This window comes from Fusarium musae, chromosome 11, assembly GCF_019915245.1.
Source record: "Fusarium musae strain F31 chromosome 11, whole genome shotgun sequence".
Classification (NCBI taxonomy): domain Eukaryota; kingdom Fungi; phylum Ascomycota; class Sordariomycetes; order Hypocreales; family Nectriaceae; genus Fusarium; species Fusarium musae.
In genome coordinates, this window is record NC_058397.1 from 1,149,118 (window position 1) to 1,175,594 (window position 26,477).

At 48.3% G+C, this 26,477-nt stretch overlaps 12 protein-coding genes across 12 annotated transcripts; 8 read left to right on the forward strand and 4 right to left on the reverse strand.

Moving 5' to 3' along the window:
- Positions 1–23: 23 nt before the first annotated feature.
- J7337_013473 (uncharacterized protein) lies at positions 24–1,049 on the forward strand (the record flags this gene model as incomplete). Its single annotated transcript, XM_044830963.1, has 2 exons — positions 24–326; positions 381–1,049. The coding sequence occupies 2 exons, from the start codon at positions 24–26 to the stop codon at positions 1,047–1,049; spliced, it is 972 nt and encodes a 323-aa protein (XP_044674238.1).
- An 810-nt stretch (positions 1,050–1,859) lies between these two features.
- On the forward strand, positions 1,860–2,384 carry J7337_013474 (uncharacterized protein; the record flags this gene model as incomplete). Its single annotated transcript, XM_044830964.1, has 3 exons — positions 1,860–1,954; positions 2,011–2,215; positions 2,268–2,384. The coding sequence occupies 3 exons, from the start codon at positions 1,860–1,862 to the stop codon at positions 2,382–2,384; spliced, it is 417 nt and encodes a 138-aa protein (XP_044674239.1).
- An 8-nt stretch (positions 2,385–2,392) lies between these two features.
- J7337_013475 (uncharacterized protein) lies at positions 2,393–2,866 on the forward strand (the record flags this gene model as incomplete). Its single annotated transcript, XM_044830965.1, has 2 exons — positions 2,393–2,546; positions 2,658–2,866. 2 exons carry the CDS (start codon positions 2,393–2,395, stop codon positions 2,864–2,866), a joined length of 363 nt encoding a protein of 120 aa, XP_044674240.1.
- Positions 2,867–4,684: 1,818 nt separating this feature from the next.
- Positions 4,685–5,714, reverse strand: J7337_013476 (uncharacterized protein; the record flags this gene model as incomplete). The annotated part of the gene is made up of 5 exons (XM_044830966.1): positions 4,685–4,920; positions 4,971–5,231; positions 5,285–5,349; positions 5,399–5,489; positions 5,537–5,714. 5 exons carry the CDS (start codon positions 5,712–5,714, stop codon positions 4,685–4,687), a joined length of 831 nt encoding a protein of 276 aa, XP_044674241.1.
- Positions 5,715–6,947: 1,233 nt separating this feature from the next.
- Positions 6,948–8,192, reverse strand: J7337_013477 (uncharacterized protein; the record flags this gene model as incomplete). The annotated part of the gene is made up of 1 exon (XM_044830967.1): positions 6,948–8,192. The coding sequence occupies one exon, from the start codon at positions 8,190–8,192 to the stop codon at positions 6,948–6,950; it is 1,245 nt and encodes a 414-aa protein (XP_044674242.1).
- A 1,200-nt stretch (positions 8,193–9,392) lies between these two features.
- Positions 9,393–11,149, forward strand: J7337_013478 (uncharacterized protein; the record flags this gene model as incomplete). The annotated part of the gene is made up of 4 exons (XM_044830968.1): positions 9,393–9,702; positions 9,754–10,157; positions 10,211–10,737; positions 10,786–11,149. 4 exons carry the CDS (start codon positions 9,393–9,395, stop codon positions 11,147–11,149), a joined length of 1,605 nt encoding a protein of 534 aa, XP_044674243.1.
- Positions 11,150–11,763: 614 nt separating this feature from the next.
- J7337_013479 (uncharacterized protein) lies at positions 11,764–12,867 on the reverse strand (the record flags this gene model as incomplete). The annotated part of the gene is made up of 1 exon (XM_044830969.1): positions 11,764–12,867. One exon carries the CDS (start codon positions 12,865–12,867, stop codon positions 11,764–11,766), a length of 1,104 nt encoding a protein of 367 aa, XP_044674244.1.
- Positions 12,868–13,187: 320 nt separating this feature from the next.
- J7337_013480 (uncharacterized protein) lies at positions 13,188–15,429 on the reverse strand (the record flags this gene model as incomplete). Its single annotated transcript, XM_044830970.1, has 5 exons — positions 13,188–13,455; positions 13,510–14,495; positions 14,543–14,813; positions 14,861–15,061; positions 15,113–15,429. The coding sequence occupies 5 exons, from the start codon at positions 15,427–15,429 to the stop codon at positions 13,188–13,190; spliced, it is 2,043 nt and encodes a 680-aa protein (XP_044674245.1).
- Positions 15,430–16,496: 1,067 nt separating this feature from the next.
- Positions 16,497–17,174, forward strand: J7337_013481 (uncharacterized protein; the record flags this gene model as incomplete). The annotated part of the gene is made up of 2 exons (XM_044830971.1): positions 16,497–16,729; positions 16,781–17,174. The coding sequence occupies 2 exons, from the start codon at positions 16,497–16,499 to the stop codon at positions 17,172–17,174; spliced, it is 627 nt and encodes a 208-aa protein (XP_044674246.1).
- Positions 17,175–17,953: 779 nt separating this feature from the next.
- J7337_013482 (uncharacterized protein) lies at positions 17,954–18,510 on the forward strand (the record flags this gene model as incomplete). Its single annotated transcript, XM_044830972.1, has 3 exons — positions 17,954–18,301; positions 18,417–18,470; positions 18,505–18,510. The coding sequence occupies 3 exons, from the start codon at positions 17,954–17,956 to the stop codon at positions 18,508–18,510; spliced, it is 408 nt and encodes a 135-aa protein (XP_044674247.1).
- Positions 18,511–20,306: 1,796 nt separating this feature from the next.
- Positions 20,307–21,980, forward strand: J7337_013483 (uncharacterized protein; the record flags this gene model as incomplete). The annotated part of the gene is made up of 1 exon (XM_044830973.1): positions 20,307–21,980. One exon carries the CDS (start codon positions 20,307–20,309, stop codon positions 21,978–21,980), a length of 1,674 nt encoding a protein of 557 aa, XP_044674248.1.
- Positions 21,981–24,033: 2,053 nt separating this feature from the next.
- On the forward strand, positions 24,034–26,059 carry J7337_013484 (uncharacterized protein; the record flags this gene model as incomplete). The annotated part of the gene is made up of 2 exons (XM_044830974.1): positions 24,034–25,260; positions 25,310–26,059. The coding sequence occupies 2 exons, from the start codon at positions 24,034–24,036 to the stop codon at positions 26,057–26,059; spliced, it is 1,977 nt and encodes a 658-aa protein (XP_044674249.1).
- Between the last annotated feature and the right edge of the window lie 418 nt (positions 26,060–26,477).

Genomic DNA, 26,477 nt, shown 5'->3' on the forward strand with positions numbered 1-26,477 from the left:
GAAAGCAAAAGAACACACAGAACATGTCGCATTCTATCCGAGGTAAAACAGCCATTGTTACTGGCGCTGGCAGTGGCATCAACCTCGCATTTGCGGAACAGCTTTTGATAGGTGGATGCAAGGTTCTTTTTGCCGACCTCGCTCTGCGACCTGAAGCTCAGAAGCTGGTGGACGCTTATTCAAGCGGAGCCGCAAGCACAAGCCGCGCTGTTTTCCAGCAGACTGATGTGACTGACTGGTCTCATCTCGAGCGAATGTTCGAAAGGGCAGAGGAGGAATTCGGCGACATTGACATTGTCTGTCCCGGCGCTGGAGTTTACGAACCGGTATGCACTCTAGGCTCTTCTAAGCCAATTGCCACTGACGCAGTAATTCTTTAGAGCTTCAGCAGTTTTTGGTATCCTCCTGGAACCCCACAAAGCAAAGATGCCCTCCACGGTGGTCGCTATGCCAGTATCGACATCAACTTGGTTCATCCCATCAGGACAACTCAATTGGCTCTGTCGCGTTTCTTGAGATACGAAAAGAAGCCCCGGACGATCGTTATAATATCGAGCACCAACGCCCAAGACACCTGCTTGTCCACAGCGATTTATGATGCGACAAAACATGCGATTAGCGGATTCGTGCGCGCGATGGCCAAGATCGACCAAGTCGGCGTCCGTATTGCGGCGGTCGCACCAGGCATCATCAAGACGCCTCTCTTCATGGAGAACCCAGACAAACTTGCGATGATCGATACCAACAAGGATGTTCTGGTCGAGCCGTCCGAGGTCGCGAGTGTCATGGTCGCCTTGATTGAGAGAGACAGCATCTGCTCGTCCATTGACCAAGCGAGAACTGGACCACAGGACATAGAAATCAGGAGCGGGTCAATCATTGAAGTGACCAAGAACCGAGCTCGCGTTGTCAACGCATATCATGATCCGGGTCCCTCGGGTGCCGGGGCAGTTGGTTCCAACTTTGCCGCTTCGGAGTACACTACGTTGGACTTACTCTTGAAGCCAGGATGGGGAGAACCTAGTGTAAAGGCGAGCAGCAACCTTTGATCAGATCATCAGAACAGAATATCTTTAGCAGAGTCTCTACCAAATTGATTCATATGAACAATCATTAATGCATTCATGGTCTAGTAGTGGTCCCTATAACTTCGTTTAAATCCTGATACTACAGCAGCTGACTCCTAAGCTCTGCTACTCGTGGGTCGCAAACTAAAGGCTTCTAATCATATTGTCGGTTGGCCAGCAGTACCATTACGTGTGCATAATATTGAAGCGCCTCCAATATCACGAGAGGCGGCTAGGCCGGAGGTTCGATAGACGTCCATTCAATTGCCGAAGCTCCGTAACTGCTCTGCTACGTAAAGCCGCTTGCGATAGGCTAAGGCATGTTGCACTCGGTCTGAGGGGGATCGAGGTGTGACTCAAGCGCAACTCAGCCAACTGAATCGTCACGCACTTCAAGATATCTCGATATCCTATCTAATTGACGTCCGTCTCCGTGCGGCGAACTCAGATAAGGGGCCAAACCGCAAAGGGGTTCGCGATGCCGCTACTCCCAGCAAAGTAAGTCCAGACTGTGCCATCCTAATTGTGCCTAGTGCAACGCGTGGGTTACACAGAGACCGCGATCTCGCTACATTTCCCCGCACGATAACGAGCATCCCTGGAAAAGCTTATCTCGGCACTCTTGGCCCTGGGGAACTCCTTGGCATTCTTATCAGCTCGCTTGCAGTCTATCAACGCTTCGCGATGTGGTTTATTTAAGATATATCCCATCGTGTTGAATGTGTTTACTGTTGAGAGCGACAAGGACTCGCATAGATCAAGACTTGGCAGATATCGCCAGCTATTTCCACCATGGCCGACCCGACTCCTCACCAGGTTACAGAAGGTCACTTGCGGCCGCGTCTGAGCAAGTTGACTATGGTTGCAATGACGTTTGCTATTCTCAAGTAAGCAGATCCACATTTCCCCTCGTGATCAAAGACTCAGTACCTGACTTCTACAGCACTTGGATCGCGTTAGGTGGCACAATTGGCATCGTCATGCCATCCGGGGGCCCAGTCGCGCTCTTGTACGGCTTCATCTTCTGTGTTGCTTGCAACTTTGCTCTGGCGTTTAGCCTGGGCGAGCTAGCAGCTATCTGGCCAACAGCAGGCGGACAGTATCATTTCGTATATGCTCTCAGCAGTGAGCGATGGAAGAGGTTTCTGGTATGCCTGAGTTTCCGGTACGATAACATATAAAGAAGCTAATAATCTCCAGAGTCTATGCGCAGGATGGATCAATATTGCCGGTTGGCTCACCTTGGTAACGACCGAAGCGATCTTTTCCGGTGAGTCTTCCTTACCAGACAAGTATTTGGACCGTTTCCCTGACTGAAATCAGCCATGTTCATTGCTGCCGCTATTGTCGTTGCGTCCGGGAGATCAACGCCAGTCGACTCTTGGACAACATACCTCGTCTTCCTTGCCATTATCACATTTTCGACCATCGTGAACATTTGGGGTAATTCGATCCTTGGACCTTGGAGCAACTTTGCTCGTAAGTTTATACTTGAAAAAACCCGGGATATAGCTTGCTAACGTTATTATCAAGTTTACTGGTCAATTGGGAGCGTGGTCATCATTAGTATCATTCTATTATCCATGTCAGAAAAGACCAGCGCTGAGTTCGTTTTCACAACTTTCAATAACGAGACAGGATGGTCAGATGGAATGGCATGGCTTCTAGGTCTACTTCAATCCGCTTTGTCATTAATTGGTTTTGACGCGGTTCTGCACATGACTGAAGAAATGCCCAATCCCCATCTGGATGCTCCTCTTGCAATTGTCTATGCTATCGGCGTTGGCGGTTCTACGTAAGTATTACAAACCTGGCCAGAGCATTCTGCATGAAATACTGACCTCATCAGTGGCGTGATCTTCATCTTGGTGATCCTCTTCTGTTTGACTGATGTCGACAAGTTGGTCAGCTCGCCGACCGGTCAACCCCTGATCGCTCTTTTCGACCAAGCCACGAACAGCCGAGCAGCCTCTACCATCATCAGCTGCATGCTAGGTTTATGTTTCATCCACGGCACAAACGGATCTGTCACCACCAGTAGTCGACTGATTTACTCCATGGCTCGAGATAATGGCTTCTTTTTCTCTCGATATTTCAACCACATCAACCCAAAGTTGGAGGTTCCAGTCCGCACGATCATCTTCACTTATATCTTCAATGTGTTATTTGGTGCCCTTTATCTGGGACCTACAGTGGCTTTCAACGCGTTCATCGCGTCTTGCACCATTCTTCTGAACATATCATACGCTTTCCCAATCTTTGTTTTAGTCATTCGGGGCAGAGGCATCCTCGCTCCGCATCAGCACCCTCATACGCCGTGGAAGCTTGGAAACTTCTGGGGATATCTTGCCAACTGGACAGCCTGTCTCTATGTTTTGGTAACTTCAGTGGTATGTTTGTTTCCGCGGAATGGAATGATATACTGACATGATCACAGCTTTTCTGCTTCCCTCCATCGCTACCCGTCACTGGAAACACAATGAGTACATATTTTCTGTCCTTTGTAATTTATCGTCTGCTCATATCATCACAGATTATGTTTCGGTCGTCATAGCAATCTGCTGCTTCGCTATAGCGGTTTATTGGATTGCTCGCGGCAAGACCTTTGAGGGACCTGTAAGTCTTTTCTTTCTTGCATGTTGGCCGACGTATGATCCTAATTGGTGGCTTAGAACCTCGAAACTATTATGGCGCAAAGAGAAGAAGTGGTTCAAGAGCCTGGCCATGGGAGAGGTGGCGAGAAGGAAGATATGCATGATCATTCTGTGTCTGCCTAGATAAATAGTCGATTCACCTCACCGGCGTTCAATAATAGTCAACAGGTTTCCGTCGGCAACTCATTATTTTGTACCAAAGTTTGAAGCTACGCTCGCCAATCGGTGCAAAACATGCGGTACTCACATTAGCACTTATAAGAAATCTTAGTCAGCTCCTTACATTTATATCAAAGGAGTTTAAGTCGAGCTGACGGCGATGTAAGGGCGAAGGAAGAAGGAATAGCGCATGGAATACTGTAGGCGTTATGGACACAGCAAGTCTGAAACAAAGAGAAGGTGTAGGGTAGCAATCAGTCGATTTTAGGGTCGAGATTTAGCGATTTTAGCCGATGAGATTCCAATTTAAGATTTCCAACCTTTCCGTAAATGGAATATCTAGAGTGCTTATCTCTGATAAGATAACGCTGATGGCAGAACTGGTCTTATTAACTTATAACTTACCAATTGGCTCGAAAACGAGTAACTGTGCTATCTCAGGCTATTCCACTGTATATAGGGAAGTTAGATAATTAAGATATATTTCTATAATATTATATATTCTCTATTATGTTATATTATAGAAATACCTTAAAGGCAGTTAATAGATTTGAAGTAAATTATATAAAACATCATAAAACATTCCTTCAAGCTTTATTGTATTAACAGAAATTAAATGTTAGTCCGGTATAGTCAATCCTCAAAATGTGGATATGTAAGCTGAAAAAGCAACATACTACAGTAAAAAGGACTTTTTACAACACAAATTCCTCGCCAAGATCTTGATGATCCACGTCCTTTCCCAATATAGTAGAGAGATCCTCTCATAGATAGGGTGATACCCCTAAGGCAATGTGACAATCCTTAAACTGTCTTGCTTGCATCCTTTGGTGCATCACTCTTGCCGCGGATGATGGTAGAGAGATCGCCGAGAGGTAGCATGATGGGGAAGTCAACCGACATGAGGATAAGAGACCCGAACAAATACCATCCGATCAATGATAGAGCGAACAACAAACCCGCTCCGGCATGCTGGCACTTGAGCGCGAGATCTACCTTCCCTTGAGAAACGGAGAAGAAAGCAGCGGCAAGGCAGGAGACTGTCTCAAGGTTAATGAATGTTGTAGGAAAGAGAGGTGGCTGAGCTTACAGCAAGGGACAAGAAGGAGGAGGATAGAAAACAGAGCGATGTTTGTTCGAACAGCCGCTATAGTGTAGAATACGTCTAGTATAGCCATGCCAACCAAGAAGAATGCGAAGGTCGAAAAGAATTGGGGTTGAGTGAGGCCATTTGCAGCGGTACCATCAGTCGAATAGGTGCTGTAGGCACCGGAGTCAGGGTCGATAGTCGTAACGAGTGTGATGAAGAAGCCTCCGAAGGTGAAAAAAACGGTTGACGGAAAGGTGTTTCCTGGAAGGCCGATGTTAGCTGAGGAATTGGAACAATGAGGCGTTAATTGTTACCTAGAATCCATTCACCGATGCCTCCCAAGATGAGAAGGAGGCCACCCAGGCCGAGGTAGGCACCGCTGTGATCTGTTAGCCAGTGAATTTGGCCAAAGGAGTAATGGAACCTACACGTTGGCAGCGGCAGCAAAGCCGCCAGATCCCTGCCATCCAAGCAAGCCAATGGATAGTGGTGTGGAGCACAGCAAGAATCCCGCCAAAGCTGTGCTCGTAAGTATCATAGGGGCTATTGGGGACAGTGCTACATACCAACTGGAGTAGGGTTGCCAAAGGTCTTTCGAAGATCTCCTTTGACCCTGTTCTGCGGCTGAAGATAAAGCTGCTCGAACAACTCTGGCGAGATGGGGATGCTCTGGGCGGTGTGGACGTGTTCCATCTCTGCGCCGTCGCTTCGAGACTTGCCGTTGACACTGTTACGGGGAGACATGTCGAGGTTGGTATATGAACAGACGCGTTCGTGTCCGAGCTTGGTAGGTAAGGGTTATGAGAGGCAGGGGAGCTCAAGGTTGATGACGACGAACAATGAGGGAAAGCTTCAACACTTTATAAGCTGTAGCATAGCTACCAAGAAGGAATAGAGTTTCCATATGCCCGGCCCTCGGGGTGATGGAAAACAGCGGAGTGGCTACGTCCTAACACCAAGAACTGTTGATCTCCTACTAGCGTCTGTTCGTTTACTTTCCGTCCGCTCTAGCCTGGGTTGATAGTCTGGGGAAGTGGGCTCTGTCTGGAAAAGGCATGCGGAGATGTTACATTGGCTTGCATTCAGGTGCATGCACAAGAGACAGCCAAGTCCAAGCCAATCTAAGATCACCCGAAATGCCGAGGCGGTCTTGAAGTTTCGAATTAACGCGAACCTCCGTTATCGCGGTTGTCTCTGGTCCATGGATAATTAGAACCCGGGATGCTGATCAACTTTGAATACTCGATACGTGGATTAACAGGACACGATGGCTTGCAGCCATATCTATGATAAACATGGGGTTGAGATACTTTGATATGCCTTAGGCCTCAATTCATTACAAGGGAGACTTTACTAGTTCTAAATCAAGGAATGCTCCATCAAACTGACCGGGAACCTCAAGGACCCTCCTTGGCAAGATGATGCTTGGACACCAGAGTCCATGTCATCCGGTCGAGCGGCAGACTATATAAACTACAGACGTATTGATCAAGAGCTACACCAGTATTATATACCATTGTCGTAGCAAAAACAAGCATAGTCCAGTTGGCGAAGTGTTGAGAATAGTGCGACGACCAATAAGCGCAATCATGAGCTGAATGCGGAGCGGAGACGGGTCCGAGCTGCGGGATCACCTCCGCACTGCAACTCGACAAGAACCAGTCACGAGTGAATGAGATAGACTAGGGAGATGAAAGATCCAAAAAGAAAGCATTGGCATGAAGATCGTGGTACATTTGACAACTAGTCTGGTGATGAGATTAAACAGGTTAGGTCGGTGTAGAGAGGGGATGCGTGCGGAGGTTGCGGATATCAAATTACCGATATTTACCTTTGATGCTAGTCAGGTGTTGTCACTACCGTGGGTAATAGTTATCCAATCTGATAAAAGTGTGGGTGTTTATTTGCCAGATATGCTTGCACTGACGTGTGCGCTTTGACGAGGAACGATACCACGTCAACGTCCAGATCGACAGATCAGCTAGATCCGGTGCCTTCAGCTTTGACATGTTCCCACTCACTGTCCTGAGTCAGTGCTTCGTCCTCCTCAGGGAGCTGCTTTTCCAGCCCATCAAGAATGGCTTTCAAGCCATCCAAGACCTTGGGATTATTCACCCTCTGAATCCTGTGCTCCAGCTCCCTGATCTTATCCTTCAACTCTTGCGCTTTGACATCAGCTGGATCAACTTCCTCGGCATCTTTCTCTTCTTCCTCTTGAATCTCGTTCTTCTCTTCATCCTGCAGTTCGATACCGTCACCCCAAGCTTCCGCAAAAGCCTGCGCCATGTTGTGATCCTTGATTGCAAACACAATCTCATCAACGTATTCCCATCTCTCCTTTAGCTTTGACTTATCGTATTTTGGAGTGAGAACAGATTTCCAAGCTCTTGCTATTTCGCCAACGGGATTTCCGTGCGCGCCGCAACCCCAAGCTCCAAGTACAAGCCGTTTGCACCTTTTGACCATAGCAATCCGCATAACGGCTCTCATCTTGGCTTGCGCCGTTTCGCGATCCTTCTTGTTGGCGTACGATGCCACTCCGTCCTCGCCAAGCTCGAATTCCGGGCCGCGGATCATTGCTGCCGTGATGCAGTCGACGTAGAAACGATCCTTCTTGTCTATATCATTCCCGTCTTCATCTCTGAAAACCAGCACCGTCGGAGTCCAAATCGAGGAGAGTTCAGGGAGTCGGTACCACTCGTCCTTGAGAGAAGGATATAGCGTAGTGCGCATACATAACGATTCCTCTTGACTGTTTGCGCCGTTGAGAAATCCACCTCCAGGGTTCAGAGGCGAACCCATGTTCAAGATGGCCACATGAGCTCTGGTATTAACAAAATCTGTTTTGACGCCCGCTGGCGTCTCAATATTGAGAAGGTCTCTTGCAGCTGTAAGCGTATCGACTTCCCTGATTGAGATTCTTGGTGGTTTAAGCTTTGCCAAATCCTCGTGGGGATCTGCAGTGCTTTCTGTAGATTTGCCCTTAGTTGCTGCATCGCCCTTGTCGTCTTGTTTCTTTAAAAGCTTCCCATATGGTTCAGGTAAGACAGTGGTGTTCATAAAGGGTATGAGCTCTGCCGAATTGATTCCTTTCTGAGCACCGGGATATCCAGTGAGGAGGCTGGGGATAACCTTGTTGATGGTGGCTTTGGCCTTTTTGGAGCGTGCATCTTTGCGAAAAGCCGCTGGTGGTCGGCCGATAGATGGCTCTGTGCGTCCCATAGTAGTATTCTGTCACTCTCGCAATTATTTGTGAGATGAAACCAAGAGCTTTGCGACGTTGATGACTCAGTTTGAGATTGTCAATTCGGGCGTGTCCAGTGGACACCTTTTGGTTGGGGACCTTGATGAGCAGCGGCCCAGATCAGCGTACAACTACCTACAAAGGTGCTTCGGGCTTGGAATAACTTTTGTGGCGATAAAGAAATGGTATCGCAAAAATATTCGCCAAATGAAGCCTCATGGAGACGTCAAATGCGCAGACTGGGTCATCGCCACTGATGACTGCCTGACCTCGTCACATGATCAAGACCAAGTCCGTCTTTCGGCCGAGAGCTTGAATACGGAAAACACCAAGAATCCGACAAACTTTAAACTCACGATACATGATACGATAATTGTAACATGATGATCTCGATGTAAATTGAAGAAATCGAAAGAAGATTCATGAATAACTTTTAGCCACGTATTCATGGCCTCAAAAAGCCTGTCTTGGCATTTGTAACCAAGACATGAAACAGATTAACTCATAACAAAATCACATGAAGTACCACGTCTCAATATTTATAATCGCTACTTACTCTACAGCCCAGCAGCATGTGATCAGCCTTGCCAGCCCATGAATAGACCCAATCTCTTAGCGATCAAGCCTCGGTCGGAGTTTTGGTAGGGAACGCACGGCAAATAGTGGACTGATGCGATCCACAGTCGGCTTTTCTCGTATCCATTCCCCCCTACAAACTCCGTCGGACATTTTAAGCATGATTCCAGCAGCCCAAGCTTCTTATCTCTAATTAACAAAATCCTTGTCTAGCACCTGTCAAAACCACGTTTCAGTGGATCCAGAGAAGAATTATCGAAAATGTCGGCGCTGTCAGGCTGCGATTTCCCGACCACCCAGGAGGGATTATGCAGACTTCGTCATCAAGATCTAATTACGTTCCTTGATACCCGCAAGATCGAAAGGTGCTAGACCCCCCTTCTGCCCAAATCTGGATCTCACCACGCCCAAATCCGTCCTGTGACTCCGTTGTCACAGCAGAAATCACCTGTTGCTCACCCCGGCTTCGAGGCCCGCTCACCGGCGCTCCCGACGAAATGGAACCCCGATCTCGCCATATTATTATAAAGGGCTCGTCCTCCCGTCTTGGAAGTCCTTTTGAGGAATAGTATGAGCAATCATTGCAGATTCACAACATCATCATGTCTTCTAGACCAGATTTGCCTAGCTCTTGTGTGAGCGACGATGAAACACTACGACAAAAGACACCAGAGTCCAAACCGCGACATAGACCGCTGGTAAAACTTCTTTTTGACAGAACGAGAGTTGATCAGGCTGTTCAGAATCATAACTATCCTGGATCAGGCTCCTTTGAAGATCCGTTTGTTGTTAGCTGGATTCCTGATGATACAGGTAACCCGCTCAATTGGCCAAAGTGGTTGAAATGGACTATCACCATGGTTTCAGCCGCAACATGTTTTGCTGTCGCGTTTAGTTCTAGTGCCTATACAGGTCAGTATTATAGCCCTCGCCAATCGATGTAGCTGACGAGTCATATGACAGGTACCATTGTGCCGCTCATGATCCACTTCAAAGCAAGTCATACACTCATCACTGCTGGTGTTTCATTCTACGTCCTAGGTTTCGCCGTCGGACCTCTCCTCTGGGCACCACTTTGTGAAATCTACGGTCGACAAATTATCTTTATTATCAGCTATGGCTTGTACGTCGTGTTCAGTGCAGCATGCACAGCAGACAATGGCGTCGCTACTCTTTTGGTCCTTCGCTTCTTCTGCGGTACCTTTGGCTCATCGCCTCTGACCAATGCTGGAGGTGTTATTTCCGATATCTTTAATGCTGACGAACGTGCTATTGCTATGGCATTCTTCTCTTTGGCGCCTGCACTGGGACCTAGCTTGGGTCCTTTCATCGGTGGATACTTGAGTGACGGTCAAGGTTGGAGATGGGTAAGTTGGACACCTCCTTGACTTCGGGATCACACACTAACCATATTCTCCAGGTGATGGGACTGATGGCCATTGTTGCCGGATTCTTTTGGGTACTCGATATGTGCTGTTGCCCAGAAACCTACGCACCCTATATCCTCCAGAACCGAGCCGACTTCTTGTCCAAGAAAACTGGCAAGGTCTACATCTCCATCTACGAGCACCAAGGCAAGGCCGATCCGCCATCCGTCGTCCTCAAGAAGGCCCTTGTTCGTCCCTGGCAACTTCTATGCTTCGAACCCATCGTCCTTCTTCTCTCGATTTACGTCGCTATTCTCTTCGGAACCCTTTACATGCTCTTCGGCGCATACCCTGTTGTCTTCCAGCTTGAGAGGGGTTGGTCTGCTGGTAAGGGAGGTTTGGCCTTCCTTGGAGTCGCTGTCGGAATGATCAGTGCCATTCCTACGATTGGTCTTATCAACATATGGTACATGAAGGTCACGAAGAGGTTCGGTAGCGAACCTGTGCCTCCCGAGTATCGTCTCCCTGGATGCATGCTCGGCGGTATCTGTGTCCCTGTTGGCATGTTCTGGTTCGCATGGTCAGTTCAAGTCTTGTTTGGGTACATTCCTATACTAACAATGAACAGGACGTCGTATCGTTCCGTCCATTGGATGTCACCTGTAGCGGCTGGTGCCCCCTTCGGTCTCGGCATGTCTCTCGTCTTCCACAGCATCTTCAGCTACCTCATTGACTCATACACCATCTACGCTGCATCGGTTCTAGCATCAAATGCTGTGCTGCGGTCCCTTTTCGGCGCCGCCTTTCCTCTTTTCACCAAGCAGATGTATGATAACCTAGGAACTCAGTGGGCCAGCTGTGTACCGGCTTTTCTATCACTCGCTTGTCTACCGATGCCTTTCATCTTCTTCAAGTATGGTCCTGCTATTCGACAGCGATGTAAATACTCGGCAAGGGCCGCACAAGCGCTGGCTATGGCAAAGAAGGGCTAGATCATGGGGGGTTGCCAGATCATTTCTTACTAATCTCTATTTAATACTGGGTCTTGATATTAATGGACCAAAAGTGGCATACGAAAGAAGTTATGGAATCACCTTAGAAATAGAACATTACACCAGCTATAGATTATATAGAGCCAACTCAACTTTGTACTTTTCTCCCAAATATGCCTAACGAGACTGAGTCTCTTCATTCTGCACGCTGAATTGGTAGAGTTCTCGTGAGTCAGTAGGGTACAAGCAGCAATAATTCTATATCATGCTGCAACGAGAAATCCTTTTCCTCAGTTCGCCGCACAACTTCCGCCAACTGGAAATTGATCGGTCGGGCTTCTCACCGTCAATGGTAGCGCCGAAAGAACCCTGGCGCGGAAAGCCATTGTGAATGAGATGCGCCCTTTCTCGAAGACTTGGACCAGCAGACCGATTCATGGCCCTAGTAGAATAAAGGGACGTTCACGACCTCACGCTAAGTAGCCACGAACTATCGCAGAGAATCTTTGTATTTTTAAATAACATCAGAACAAAGCATTGGGGCATCATTTGAAGGAAGGGGTATAGTTGTTTTACCCATTATAGCCCTCTAGTGTTTATTAAGTTTGGAGACTTTAGAAGTCCTCAGCAGTCAAGCCAACATTCTTCACCTTGGCCAGGCGGAGGAGCTCTTGACCAATGGATAGATCCATCACACCAGTACCGACACTCTTGTAAATAACAAATCCACTTTCAAGCCACTTGGTTAAGTCATTAGGGTTCTCGGTGTTCTTGGTCTGGAACAACTGGCCAATTTCAAGCATTTTATCGGTAGAGATCTCAGCCTTGACTAGTTCTCCAGCCTCTTGCAGGCAGCCCTCTCGGCTGTCGACTGCAACAGATCCACCCCGATACCCGACAGATGCAAAGGGCCCTGACGCGTTGATGACTTCTTTTAGTAGCTCGGGGTCGATTTCTTGCATGTCAAGGCGGTAAGAACCAATTGCCGCGAGATACCTGGTCTTGCTCAGAGCCTTCTCGGAAGTGAGATATGATGCTGGGAAGAGAGGTTCCGTGCTTGGTGTTGTAAAGAACAAGACGTCTGCATCGACGACCAGAGCCTCCAAAGAGGCGTCGCGGTCATTTTTAGGGTCAAAGGCCTGAAGGCTAATATGCGATGGCCATGGTGATTGATCATTTGACTTGAGCGAGTCTATCATCTGCTGGGTCCTCTCCGCAGAACGGTTGACAATGGTCACAGACTTGATATCCTTCTCCTTCAACAGAAGTGCCAAACGAACATGCCATAGAGCTTGCTTCCCCGCACCGAATACGACGATATTCTCTGTGTTACGCCTGAATCGATACGGCAACATTGAACCCAGCGCAGTTCGGAACGCGGTGAGAGCAGCTGCATTGAGCGTTCCGATGGCTTGACCTCTAGCGTCGCACAGAGTCAAGACACTCTTGAGACCTGCTTCGGAAGGCTTCAGCTTTTCGCTTGGAGTGACACCGACGATCTTCACGCCGATCAATTTGTCGGTGGTTCCGGGCATGAACAAGCTGACTTGGCCATCTCGGTTGACGACTGCACGGTGAGGCTGGTATTGCTGTTCATTGTTGCATGAGTATTGAATGAGGGCTTGCTCGAGAGCTTTTGCAAGGTCTGCCACATCAGATGACGATAACGTATCGAGGATGTGGTTGACGTTGGCGTCTGAGAGTACTGTGAAAGGCATCCTGAGGGGCTATTGTGATGGTATCAGTAATGAAGGATTGGAAGAGGTCGCTGGTGATAAGCTGGACGAAGTCAAGTTGGAGTTGGAGTTAATTAATGCCGCTATCGGACGCGGCCTCTGTCGGCTCTGGCGGGGTCAAGTGGGGAAGCCAAGGCCTGATCGGGGTTGTCACTCAATCCGATCGCGAATGCTTTCCTATCTCAATTGCGTGTAAAAAGGATAGACGATTGTCTTGCACGTGTATTGGTGTCATGTTTTACGAGTCTCAGTACTTGAGCACTATGTGTATCTCTTATAGTAAGTGCCTTGTCAGACTACTCTCATGCCAGGATCCCATGGTTCCCCTTCTCATCTCTCTCTGTGATGGAAGAATCACTTTGGGCATTTTGAACTACTTCGGGCTCGCCTTCAACTGGGCCCTGGCCCCTCAAGCCCCGATAAACTGTCTTAAGTTGAGGCCAGCCATCAATGATGGGGTAGAAGCCTGCGACGAACATGGTACCCCATACCCAAATGATGGCAATGACAATCCAAGCGACGAAGAATGTTTTCCCGAAGACATATTTGGCTGCGTACATCGGAAGTGGCCTGGAGTTTTGTCTGTTAGTCAACTTTATAATGGAGGGATAAGGGGGGTCTTACCAAAGAACCCAATGCCCTAAGAATGTAGCCGCAGACCAAATCGCCGCAAGAGTGCCCCAATGCTTGAGTTTGGCCTTATCGGCCGTGTAGCTGGCCACCTTTTCTTCGTGGGTTCTCACTTCTTCCTTTGTTGAACCAACCTGGTCAAATGCAAGACGCTCATTCCTGAAGTCAGCCCATTGGTAATTGGCTGGCTTAATGAGCGAGATCACGACTGAGTAAAGGGCTGGGCTCAGGGCCGATGCGACAGTCCCGTAAACGCAGGGAAGAGATTTTCCAGTGGATGCAACTGTGACTTCACCGTACAGTGACGACGCTGAGCCAAGCCAAACAGCGATGCCAGTGGCCATGCCCAACAGAGGTGAGACGATAGCAGCGATCTTCGACTGTTTTCTCCACAAGATCGTAAAGACGGTTGGGAAAATACCGGGGCATGTCAACACACCGAGCATGTAGAGGGTCCATCCGAGATCTACCTTGCCGTAGTACAGGGCAGTCGAGAAGGCAGCAGAGAACAGACCGAAGAAGACAACGCCGATATGACTCCACCGAATGGCGTCACGGTCAGTTGCACCACGGTTGAAGTACTGGCGATAGATGTCGAAGCTGATGATAGATGACACGGAGATAACCTGGGCACTGATAGTTGAAGTGACAGCCATGAAAGTGATCAACAAAACGGCAGCAGCACCGCCTTTTCCGGCGATTGCGATAGCGGCATAAGGCAATACGAGACCATTCGAGATCTCCACTGAAGACATGCGACGAGGGTATGTCGGGAACCGTGGGGTATCCTCAAGGGCCAGAGCAGAAAAACTCATCAAGGTGCCGAGGCACCATGGGATGGCAAAGTAAGCGATGCCCCCAATAATATACCCAGGCACGACAGCTTGAGGAGCAGCACTGAAGGCTTTGGCGAAGAAGCCAGTGTCCATGATGACGAGACCGAAATTGGCCAGAACGTGGATGATACCAAAGTATATAGCCTGCAAACAGTGAGCAAATGTCTCATGGTGTTAAGCAGTCAACTCACGTCTTTACTAGTCATTGTCAAGAAAGACCCATCGTGGTTACCAGCAACAGGATGGTCCTTCCCAACCTGAACGATCAGATCATAGAGGCCACCGGGTGATCCAATCTCGGGTACGAGGAATGCCTTGATAGTGAAGAAACATATAATGATCGTAATGACAAAGGTATGAAAGTAATCAGTCAGGAAAGTCGCTTTGATACCACCGACAAATGTGTACAGTACAACGCCGACGGGCAATAAGAATGTAGCAGCGATGATGTGAATACCGGATCTGGTTCGTTAGTCCCTGGTCACGTAACTCCAGGAGAGGCAACTTACAACGCCGATATGGCAGCACTCGCACCCAACAGCATGTTTGCGATAGCGATGATGTTGTTGATGAGGCAAAGACCGATCCAAACAATGTGACCCGACGTTCCATATCGTATACGGACAATTTCCAGTAGTGTATGCGCTTCGGGTACTCTGAGCTTACAAGATATACCAAGTAGAGCGAAGAAGACAATCATGGGAGAACATCTATTCAAGGTCAACAACTACCAAGAATGTTCACAAAAGCAAAACACATACCCAGCTGCAAACCAGAACGGCCCAGCCACACCAAAGTTGTAGCCAACAAGGGTACTTCCAAGCATAGCCGTACTCCAAAGCCACGATGAAATAACAGCGGATGAAGTCAGACCAGTTCCAACACTTCGATTGGCTGTCATGAACATCTCAGTCGTTTTGTTATCTTCACCGACAGTCTTCTTCAAGATGTGAGTCAAAAACATCATGATGAACGCGATAAGAAAGCCAATCGCGATAACGACGACGTAGCCGACGGCCTGAGAAAGGGGTGGCTCAATGCCATTCTCGCTTGCGTCTGCTCGAACGTAAAGCGACATTTTGGACAAGAGTCGTGGGGATGTGAAAGATCCAGCAGTTCGGTTTGACGGCTCGGCATTTTGAGCTTGGGGGTCCGTGTGATAGCTTTATGTCTGTAGATCGGCAGGCACGAAGTCATGTCGTTTGTATAGCTTTGATGATGCAATGGGCTATCATTTGCTAGCTAACTGCCGGGCATCAATCTGATGAACCGTGGAGGTCAGCGGGGGATCTCATTAGTCGATGGAGTTCCACCAGACCGGATATCTTCCGGAATCCGGGATATAGTTCCTTTTTCCTATCTAAATTATACTGTATCATTATTGGTGTGCTTCAGAATTTTTGGGCTTGTGATAGGCGATAAGAGCTCTGTTCACAAGTTCATGGGGTATGGCGTGAGAGCTTCTAGCGATGGCGATAGGGTCAATCGATGTCACGTCATTTAGCGATTATGTGAGAAAACCCGGAAGAACATTATACCTTAAATCATTCAACAGTTGGTTTATTCCGATGCGGCAGATCGACAATTGCGTTTTGTATTTGAGAATGCGCCTTCGACGGGTGGTGAAAACCCTCATATCGAGTGTTAAACGAAGCCAGAATATTGCGAAGATTGGCTACCATCGGATGCAGTGAGAACTTGTAATATTCAATACCTGAGGCCGCAATGCAGCTGCAATGGCTATTGGATGACTCTACATAATCAGGCTGTGACATGAGGCCGCCAACGAAGACCATGATCTTACATTTTCTGCTCGTCATCACTCTGAGGCTGTGTCGAGTATTCTATAGAATCACAATAATGAGCACGGCATCATCATTCTGACTTCACTGTTCGGTCTATTGTCGATAATTAGAATTTACATCCCAGTCCCACGTACATTTCTCTTACCATGGATCCCGTCTCAGCGATCGGATTGGCACCTGGTATATTGACCTTCGTCGAAGCGGGTCTGAAGCTCGTAAAAATAGCCTACAACATACGCAATTCTCTTGATGGCGTTCTAGACGACAACACACATCGAGAACGTGTCACAGCGAAGTTAGCAAAGCAGCTTTGAGGCGTGAAGTGGCAGGCAACGCGCGTATGACTCCTGAGCAACAGTCTCTTTCGGATCTTGCCAAGAAATGCAAGGCGACTTCAACGGAATTATTCAAGGTTTTGAACGAGATTAAACCGAAGCAAATTTCGTCCAATCCCTTCAAGTCACTGCGATATGCCGTCAAAGCAAATTTCAAGGCTAAAGACATCGAAGGCCTAGAGAGCCAGTTGAAAAATTATCGTGATCAGCTCGTTCTCGCACTGGTTGACTTCTCAAGGTAAGCTCATTTCTCTAGTCATGAGAGAGGCTGTAACTAATTGGCCCCTAGAGTCGAGGCGGCCGATGGCTTCAGTGAACTGATCTCACTTGCTAAAGGCAACGAAGCTAGATTAAAGAGTTTAACCCAAGCCATAGAGCATCTACGCCAATCACAACTCTCTACACCTGATTCAATTGCCAGTATCCAAGCTTGTGTTCAGTTTCAGCGGCTACTGGTGGTCGACGACGAGACCCGCCAGGTAATTTATCAAAATCGCATTCTAGAGAGCCTCAAGTTCGACAAGATGCATCAGAGATTCGACGCAGTTCACCGTGCGCATGAAGAAACGCTTAAATGGATATATGAGCCGGTTGAGGTCATTGAGGAAAAGGATGACTTGCCTTACGAGGAGAAAAAACGACAAGAGGCGCTCAAGGTACCAGCAGCCATATTACATCACTGAGCTGAGCTGACGGCAGTGGGATCCGCAGATGCAGCTCGAGTCAAGAGAGAGATTTCTCGGGTGGCTCTTGTCTCAAGATCTATCCACGCCAATCTTCCATGTCTCCGGAAAGTTGGGATCTGGAAAATCAACGCTGATGAAGTTTCTATATTCTCACCACAAGGCCAAAGACACATTAATTCAATGGGTTGATAAATGGCTTTTCCATCGCGTATGAAGCGTCCGCTGACTTAAATGGACTGTGTCGCTCGACCCTTCACGACGTACTACAAGAGCGGCCTGACCTCATACCCGAAGTCTTTCCTGGCCAGTGGGACCAAGCGAGGCACACTCCCTGGAGGGTTGACAACCGTCTAGAGATGCCATCGTCTGTCATAAAGGAGGCTCTCGAAAGACTCCTTCAAAACGATAAATTGTACCAGCAACACAGGTTCTGCATCTCTATTGATGGCTTCGACGAGTTCGAGCCTGGTATTCAAGATGGATTGGACTACATTGACTTGGTCGGTGTCCTTCGACAATGGACGGTCCATGCCGATAAGAATTTAAAGCTCTGTCTTTCAAGCCGAGAGGAAGGTATATTCATGGGTGAGTATGAAAAGGACCCCGGCTTTTGACTACAGGATTTGACCAGATCCGACATGCATAATTATGTCCACAGTCGCCTCATCAGCCTCTAAGATGAAGATCTCAAGAGCTATCTCGCCACTGAAATCCAGGAAAAGTTCTCAGGAATCTTTCTCTAGACTTATCTTGTTGTCAAGAAAATACGGAACAAAATGACGCACAAGGCCACTGGCGAGATGTTGCGAAAACACCTCAACACTTTGCCTAGAGGCCTCGCGTCACTTTTTGATCACATCCTTCAGCAACTTGAGCCAGAAGATGCGAGAAAGACTCTCCGGATTATAGATGCACTTCAAACTGCCAGATCGAACGGATTGACGCTACTATTACTCACATTCTCCCTCCTCCTGGACGAATACGATGCAGACTCGGCATTCTCATTACGTGACGGTCTTAAGTATGAGCCCATCCCAGACGAGGAAATTCTCCAGGCGCAGCTTCGCGGTGCTTGTGGCGGATTGATAGAAAGCCATGGGAGCACCCGTCACGGGAGTCTGAAGGTTCTTGAGTTTGTTCATCGATCGGTTCCCGAAATTTTCCAAAATGAAACAGAACACTCAGAACTTGCGCTTCATGGTACGAATACTGTTGATATAATCTCCCATCTCTGCTTAGCTACCTTGCGGCTTTTGGGGCAAGGAAAAACAGGAGAAGTTCAAAGATCCACCTGTAAGTCAATAGTATCTATGCGACTCAGATATAGACTTGACAAGCCACCATATTCTTTCCTGTAGTACATTGCTTCTTGGACTAATGATGGGTGGTGGAGGACAGTGAAGCGAAGTGGCAATGCTCCTTTTACGACTTTCCCCAGAATTCAGATCTATACATCAGGCCTTATGGAGAGGCATTTATCGGCAATAATAGCCCGAGACTACTCTATAACAACATGTGTCTTGCAGCGCTTTCTGGTCATATGGACTGCTTTGAGTGAATAATCACAAATAAGGCAAATACTTTAAACAACTCGTCCAAGAGATCCTTAGTTGGCCACTCTATCCTTATTTCGAAGCATTGGGAAATATCTTTCGAGAAGAAAGCCTTTACAATGGATCCCACCATACCCTTTGCCCGGGAGATTGGAGCAACGATGACAGCGTTGTGCCGGACTCAGTTGCCTTATCGGCCTGGCAATTCTTTCTAAGCTATATCGTTTTGAACATGCATTGGAATTTGAGCGGCTTCGTTGATGACCTTGGAAATGTCATCGAGCGGTTTCTAAGGCTAGGAGCTGACCCATATTGCCGCATCATCATTGCATATGAAGTAACCAGAATGTATATGACAATTTGTTTTCGAGATTTGAAGACTCGCCACGTCATCCGACAGGATTCAGTTCGTTCTTTCCTCGATTTTGGTGTACAAGTGATAATGGAAAGATGCTTAAAATTGAGAGGAGAGCCCCCACTTGACTGGGACACGAACTTCACAGAACAATTTTCATTTCAGGAATGGGTTGCAGTCACCGACTAGCCTAACAGAGAGGCTTTGCTAGAAATGCTAGATGGTAACTGTGAGTAATTGGTGTCCAAAGTTTTGGCTTTAGAGCAGACCAGTTTCCTAAACCGCCTCAAAATGTTCGCCGCGTTTTGGGATGCTGGAAATGCTCCCATTGCTTCTTCAGCCCTCCTATGAGGGCGCTTGTAGCACTGGTGGATAATCTCGAAAGATGGCCGCGTACTATGAGACAATTGTCATACGCCTTCTCAATGCATTGCATACTTCTCTTTCCCGTCTCGGCTCACTGTGTGATCTACAACGCAAGAGGCTGGCTGAACTCCTTCGATTCTGCCGTCTCCATAGCCCAAACATAGGCCGTCCTTCGAAACAGGCGCAAAGTGATCGACATGGAGATGCAACTAAAGTTGGTGCTTGAGAGCTCGAACTGGGGTTTCCGACCGCCATGTCGTGGGGTTGTCTTACATGCCGCCCACCACTGACAACTTTTTACGTCAATATTGATCAGTCACGGTAATGATGAGCGAATTAAATGCAAGGGGGCTTTTACAAAAGTTCAGTGTCTTCAGCCGAAGCCTCTTCGGAATTCGCCTAACGAAGGAGAGATCAGAGGTGGAGATCATAGTTGTACCATATTTTGTGTAGCCAACTTGATGGCTGCCGATATTGATCTCGGGCCGCTGCTGGGGGATGTCTTGACTCGGGAATTGGAACTCGAGTCGTGCTCACGCGAGCAGATACTTTACTTCGTTACATCCGTCTTAGGTTGAGCTTGGATATGGTTCCGAGTTTCTTACCGCAACAAGAAGCATGAAATTGAATGCCATTAAACTCCATCAGCCAGGAAATGGGAAATGTCTTTATAAAGATAATTCTTTGTCGAAATGGCAACTCGACTCCCTAGATCCATTATCGCCAGACTACGTAAGTTCTCGAAGCGAGCGAGCGAGACCACCAAAACCCATCGAGCATAATGGCCATGTCTACGACTTGGTGAGTGTGAACGCTCATCACCAGATAGTTCTACGAGACCAATGTGCTTTGCACATGGACGTCCGTATCGAATGTTTCCCTGGACGTGCTGCCGTGTTGGACGGCGTGCAATGGCAAGTCGACTATCTCGAGGCCATCCAGGATCCCTCGGACTTCACTATACCGCCTCGACTTATTCTTCACCTCAGACGAGGGACAACAAAGGGTCAGATTCACCAATCAGTCAATGAGCCAGACAATCTTCGAGTGATCTTCCCAGGCTCGAGGGGCGAGCATACACTTGGTCCAACCAAGCATGGTATTGTGCGTATGCTGCCTTTGGCATCTCGACAACGAGTCCACAAACCTTTGGCTCCAGGCATGACGTTCGAGGCTCGCTTGCGTGGGCGTCAGCTCTATGGGCCTTTTCAAATCGAAGTCCAGAAAGATGGCCAACTGGTAGCTCAAAACGTCTTGAACGGGTTCTGTCTCGCTAGATTCGCTATCGCACCCAGCGAGATCGCCTCGTCGTATGTGAGGGTCAATTGTCCCGACTTTGGTGGTTGCTTCGATATCGATGCTTTTCTTTACTGCGAGGACAAGCTTCGATGTCGGGCTACCAGTGTCAAAGCCATCAAAGCGATGAGATTTCCCACGAGCAATCGCGATCCTATGTTCGGGACACTATCGCGAGGTCCAGTGCCTCTTCTCACCAACGGGATGGACCATCTTGTTGTGTTCGAGAAGTTCATCCGAGAGTATACAGTCCCTTCTCCAAAGACCCCGCGGCAACGGCGATTGACAATACTCAACCTGTCGATGTGCGATCAAGGTGACGCCAAGATTGTAGTCGACGCGATGGTAGACTTTCGAAAGCACAATCCAGATTCGATCATGTCTGTCGTGGTATCAAAACTCGGACCCACGATTTATCAGGATACGCCAGCTTGCATGGAATATGTCAAGCTGCTGGGGCACAATCGTATTCATATCGACATGTTCACTGGCGTTGACGGTCCAACACGTCAAGTCGTGCACGCCAAAGCGATAGTCATCGACGACAGGACACTCTTCAGCACCGGGGCCATCGTAGATACCAAACCAATTAACAAGGCCGATTTCTCCATCGAGCTTCCGCCCACGGCAGCAAAAGCTTTTCAGGTCTACATGCAAGAAGCCATCGTCGGTAGTGTGAGAAATGAGCGTCGCGCTCATCTTGGATCACAGCTCGCTAGTCTTGGCGTTATAATAAACGACCCCGTCGCGAGTTTGACCTACATCAGTCGCGCGCAGCATACATTACTGCGCGGTGCTCGTCGCGATCTGCTCGTTAGCGTCTCCGAACTTGTTAGCGTCTCCGAACTTGTTGATCCGAAAATCACGAAACTCCTGGTGAGACGGGTAGCCAACGGCGTGACGGTGACGATTCAAGCCCGTGAAATAGACGCTGTCTCATCAAGAATTCTTGCCCAAGCGACGCGGCGCTACGGGAAGCGGCTGTCAGTGGAAGATGTCAGCTGGTGGGAGCCACGTCCCCATTACAACGCGATCATTGCAGACGACAGTCTCGCGTATCTGGGCACATCGTATTTCTGGCCAACACAAAGAAACATGATTCATCAAGGGCGATCGCTTGAAAATGGGGTTCTGCTTGAAGGGGAGGCTGTCAAGGTTTTGAGGGAGCAACTGGATGAATTGCGCGATCGTGCGTATAAAGTTAGTGAAAAAGGAGACAGCGATGCAGCGTAGCTACAGGTTGAATCTCCCCAAGCCTTGCAACTTAGTCTCACGTTATTGAATGTTGGAAGTTAGAAGTTGAGGAGTGCCAGGACGCGTCTTCGTCAGCCAATCAACGTCTCGATCATGGTCATGGTCGCGAACCGGGTGACTCCTCGATTGAGTTTGGCGTATCGGTTTCAATTCAAGCATCACAAGGACAAAACAAACAACACGAAGCCTGAGGGCTCAGAAACGTCATAAAAGTGATTGAGACAATATATATTGTGACTAATATATGATCATACTTAGCTGGTGTCTGTATTTAACGTCCTTTCATTAGAAGTTGCGTATTTTTAAAAACGCAATGACCACGCGACACGCGGGGAAAATACAAGTCGAATATCTCATACCCAAGTGATGTTAGATGCTCCATGGATGGTCTTGCAGTGACTACAAGTTGCACTCACCTTCAAATCATATCCCCGAAATTTCATAATTCAACACAAGATTTCGTTTCATAGTTTTTATTCCACGTACTTACCAACATCAGGGCAACGATTGTTTCTTATGCGATCGATGTTCTCAGGTTGCGAGTCCAGCTACCTACCCTGCAGCGATGGTGGTCCGTGCCATGCCCATAAACTCATCCATTGTTGACCACACGAAACTCGTCATTCTGCCACTTCGACTTTACCAACCAAACGAAGTCCCCTGTCGGTCGCAACAAACTCTGCCCTTCACATGACGACCGAAACACTACAAAGTCAGTTTAGCTTTCAATATGGCTGCGCATGCCCCGTCATCACTGTGTCCGCGTGTCAAAACAAACGCGACGAGACTTCGGATCGCGAAGCTCGTGGCCAATCTCGCCCGTCGGAGGCGGATCGACTTGAGGGAATCATCGGCCTGAACTGACCAAATCGTGGACTGACCATCTTATGGTGTCGATACGAAAGGCAACAATAAGTGAAGTAGTCGGAAGCGGTGACACCTGAGCCATTTCTTGTTATGTCGCCGGCGCGATAGACTATGAATGAGTCGTGACTCGTTCAGCGCGAAGTCAGGCTCCCGCCCATAGCCAAACGAAGTGGACAAAAGCGCTTGAAGATATTGTCTTCAAGTCTCGCTTTTACTGGTGGGTTCCAAGTGAAAAGCGCGGATAAAGTGGATGTCACCAGAGGTTGCAAAGACAGTACTAGGATTAACGATTTTTGTTGATGCAACAGCCTAAGTTAGGCAGTCTCACATGGCCGATGACAAGAGCAAGACCTCACATAGTGACTCAATGTCACTCTTCTTCGAGCGTCATTGCGTAATACATTGGAACCTGCCTCCTTTCTCTACCATCAACCGTCATTGTTACATCTACTCTTCAACTTTCGGCTTTCAACCTTCAAACACCAGGTATTTCTGCACTGGCTCTCCCCTCCACCATCAACTTACTGACACGGCACCAAGTTTCATTTCAGGCTACCCGGTTCTTCAATATTCCAGTCCAGATAATCACCTCCCGCAGAAGTCCAGCCAACATCACTTCTTTTCCCTTGACCCCCTTTTTGACCTTCGACTTCGCAGATATACACTGTACAGAACTTCAACTCATCTCCCTCAGTGAATCTCTGTATCTACCACGCTGCCTGTATGCGGAACCGCCTACTATAAAACTACATCACTGCCTGCACATTACCTTGACGCTACCTTAACGGTCGATCAAGCTTCGTAGCCACAGGAACCCTCTACGAACAGAGTATTCTCTCAGGTCTTCTGTTCATTCGACTCCGATCAATACTTCTTCCTGTATCCAACGGATCTTCAGGTACGTCAACCCTAAACTCATGACAAGTTTATGCTCGTCTCTTCTTCTTTTGCCCTAAACTCTTCAAACTTTCTCTAACGGAGCCTAAACTTAGGATACTGCTCCACTCACCCCTTTTATTTTCCCGCTCACCTTTATGCTCATCGCATCCTCTTTAACATCACCCACTCATAAATTCTGCAAACGATCCAACCCCCTTCAACAAATCCTCCTCTCGGTTCTTCCACAATCCCTCATAAACATTGCCATCGCCCCAACATTAACATCATGAGCGCAGGTGTTCCCACCATGCCATATTCACCTACCAAGCCCATCAGAGCCCGGCAAGAGAAATGGCTTGACAAACAATGGGGAGGCAAGTCTTGGCTCCTCGACGACGTCCGCATCGCGCATGAGAACCCCCCCAAGCAGAATGAACTCAGTAGCAGTGCAGTCGACTCCCTAGTCAAGATCACAAAATTTGCCCAAGAAAAACGCATCGAGCTACCATCCTTGTGGAGTCAGGTACCACCCTACAATGTCCTTTGGACCGGTGTTAGTCGGCATCCGAGAGATTCTCTCCGATTAACCAAGGAGATCGCGAGAGCAGCTCTCAGCAATCTCAAGGCAATCGTGCGTTCTCAAAGTGCTCAAGAGGCTGGCGGCCCATCGGAGATGATTGTTCTAGAGTCCCGAGAGACTGAGCCTGAGTCCTGTATGTACGTCGGAAGTGACCGCGTTGAAAGCGACAGCAGCGATGATGAGGATATCGAGCCCGTCCTCAAGATCGCGCGAAGCCCAAGCGTCATCTTGGGAGGTTGCCCCGGATCTCCGGTCAAATCGCCAACCAGATCGCCAGCCAAGGTCTCAGGTAACAACGACAAGAGAATCTCTCCAATCTCCGCTTTCAGTTACCAGGAGCCCCGAGAGAGTAAACCTGCTGTTTCGAATGCAGTCTCTCTACCTCTGACCCCACACACGAACACTTCTCGCCATTCCACCCAATCACCAGCTGCTACTTCGTTCAAGCGCAAGAGAGAGAAAGAACCCAGCGTGATGAGCCCACAGCGATCCACGAAGCGTGCCGAAACTTCGAAGGTAAAAGAAGAGGATGTGGTTGACCCAGCCACCACTATTTATAAACAGCTCACCAGCAATGTGAAGCTCATGGATGTCACGCTTCAATTCCTTACAAAAGCCCTCGTTTCTTGGTTGCCACTGGAGCAAGGCAAGGTCAAAATCCTCGACCCTCTCTGGTTCAAAGTCGACGGTACGACTGCTGGCCACAAGATCAGGCTCGATGGGTATACCATGATTTGCTTCCCAATTCATCACCAAAAGCCCAAGCATTGGACCTTGGCTATTGTCGAAATCGACCATGATGCGAACTCAATGATATTCAATCACCATGATTCGAGTGAGGGCGAAGACCGGTTCAATGCTGTTTGCGAAAGCTTCCAGAAATGGAATGAGACCGCCGGACATAAGTTCCAGCTGCGGTTCAACAATGTCACAGTCAGTTGCTCCCCCTGCCATAAAGAATAATGCTCACCTCTATCTATAGTCTTGTACTCCACAGCAGGATAACATCAGCTGCGGAATTCACGTCCTCTCCTGTCTACGGCACGCCCTGACAAACAGACACTGCCCCCAATCGCTCAACCCGAATGCCGAGCGCAGATTCTTCATTCGAAAGATCAAGGAATCTCACTCTTACGATGGCGACTATCCCCTACAAGAAGTCAAGAAGAGATTCGAAAAGCAGGAGCCAGGAATGCTAGCGGAATCAGTTCGAAAAAGGACCCCCGAGTCCCTCGAAGCGGACAGACACCTTGCTGCTATTGCCGCCGAACGCGCCGGTGATGGCCTAAGAGATGCCCAGGCCACACTGAGCCGCCTTATAGTCGAGCAGGCCACTTTGGCCGAAGCGATAACTCGCCTGGAAGCTGCTGTCGAGACTAAACCCGAGCCCAATAGCCATTTGAGCCTCGAACCCTTGGATCGTCTGCGTGGTGACAACCAAGATGAGCTTTTTGCCCACATGAGCCAATACAGCAAAACGCTTATGGATCAGAGCTTCGCCAATGGGTCTAAGATAGGCAGAAAGATCCTCCAAGAACATTACGAGGAGATCGTGGAGAAGTTGAAGCAAGCAGAAAAGGATGTTGCTCAGAAACAAGAGGAAGTTGATCAGGCAACAAAGGATCGGGAGATTAAGGCTCAGATGTGCGACTTGAAGAAGAACATGAGCAACATTTTGAACCTGAATGGGTCTTCTCTTTGGGACACTTGGTTCGAGCGGGCTTCGAACTAGCTGCAAAAAACAAGGCGATTTGAAGGATGGTCTTGATAAAGGCGGCGCACGAGGACTGAAAAGCGGGTTCGGGTTGTGTGCCAGAGTGAGATATTAGGCGTAAAAGCTTTTCTAATTTGTCCTTTATCTTCCTTCGGCGCGTGAACTTGCTGTGGACAGTATGAGCCCCCGCGATCTTACAAAATGGAACGCCTGAGGCCTCAAGAATCGCTTGGTACTTGGGCAACCATTTTTTTTTTAAAATTGTCTCGATTTTAGGTAACCATTTTTTAAATTGTCTAAATCTTGGGTAACTATTATAATTTTCACTAAAAATGACACAAGCAATCCTCCGGCATCAGCCTTGAAGCTCTTGTACTGTTGGAGGGGACTTGGGTCCTCTTTGGTCGTCGACTTCAGGATAGTGCCCATGATGCAG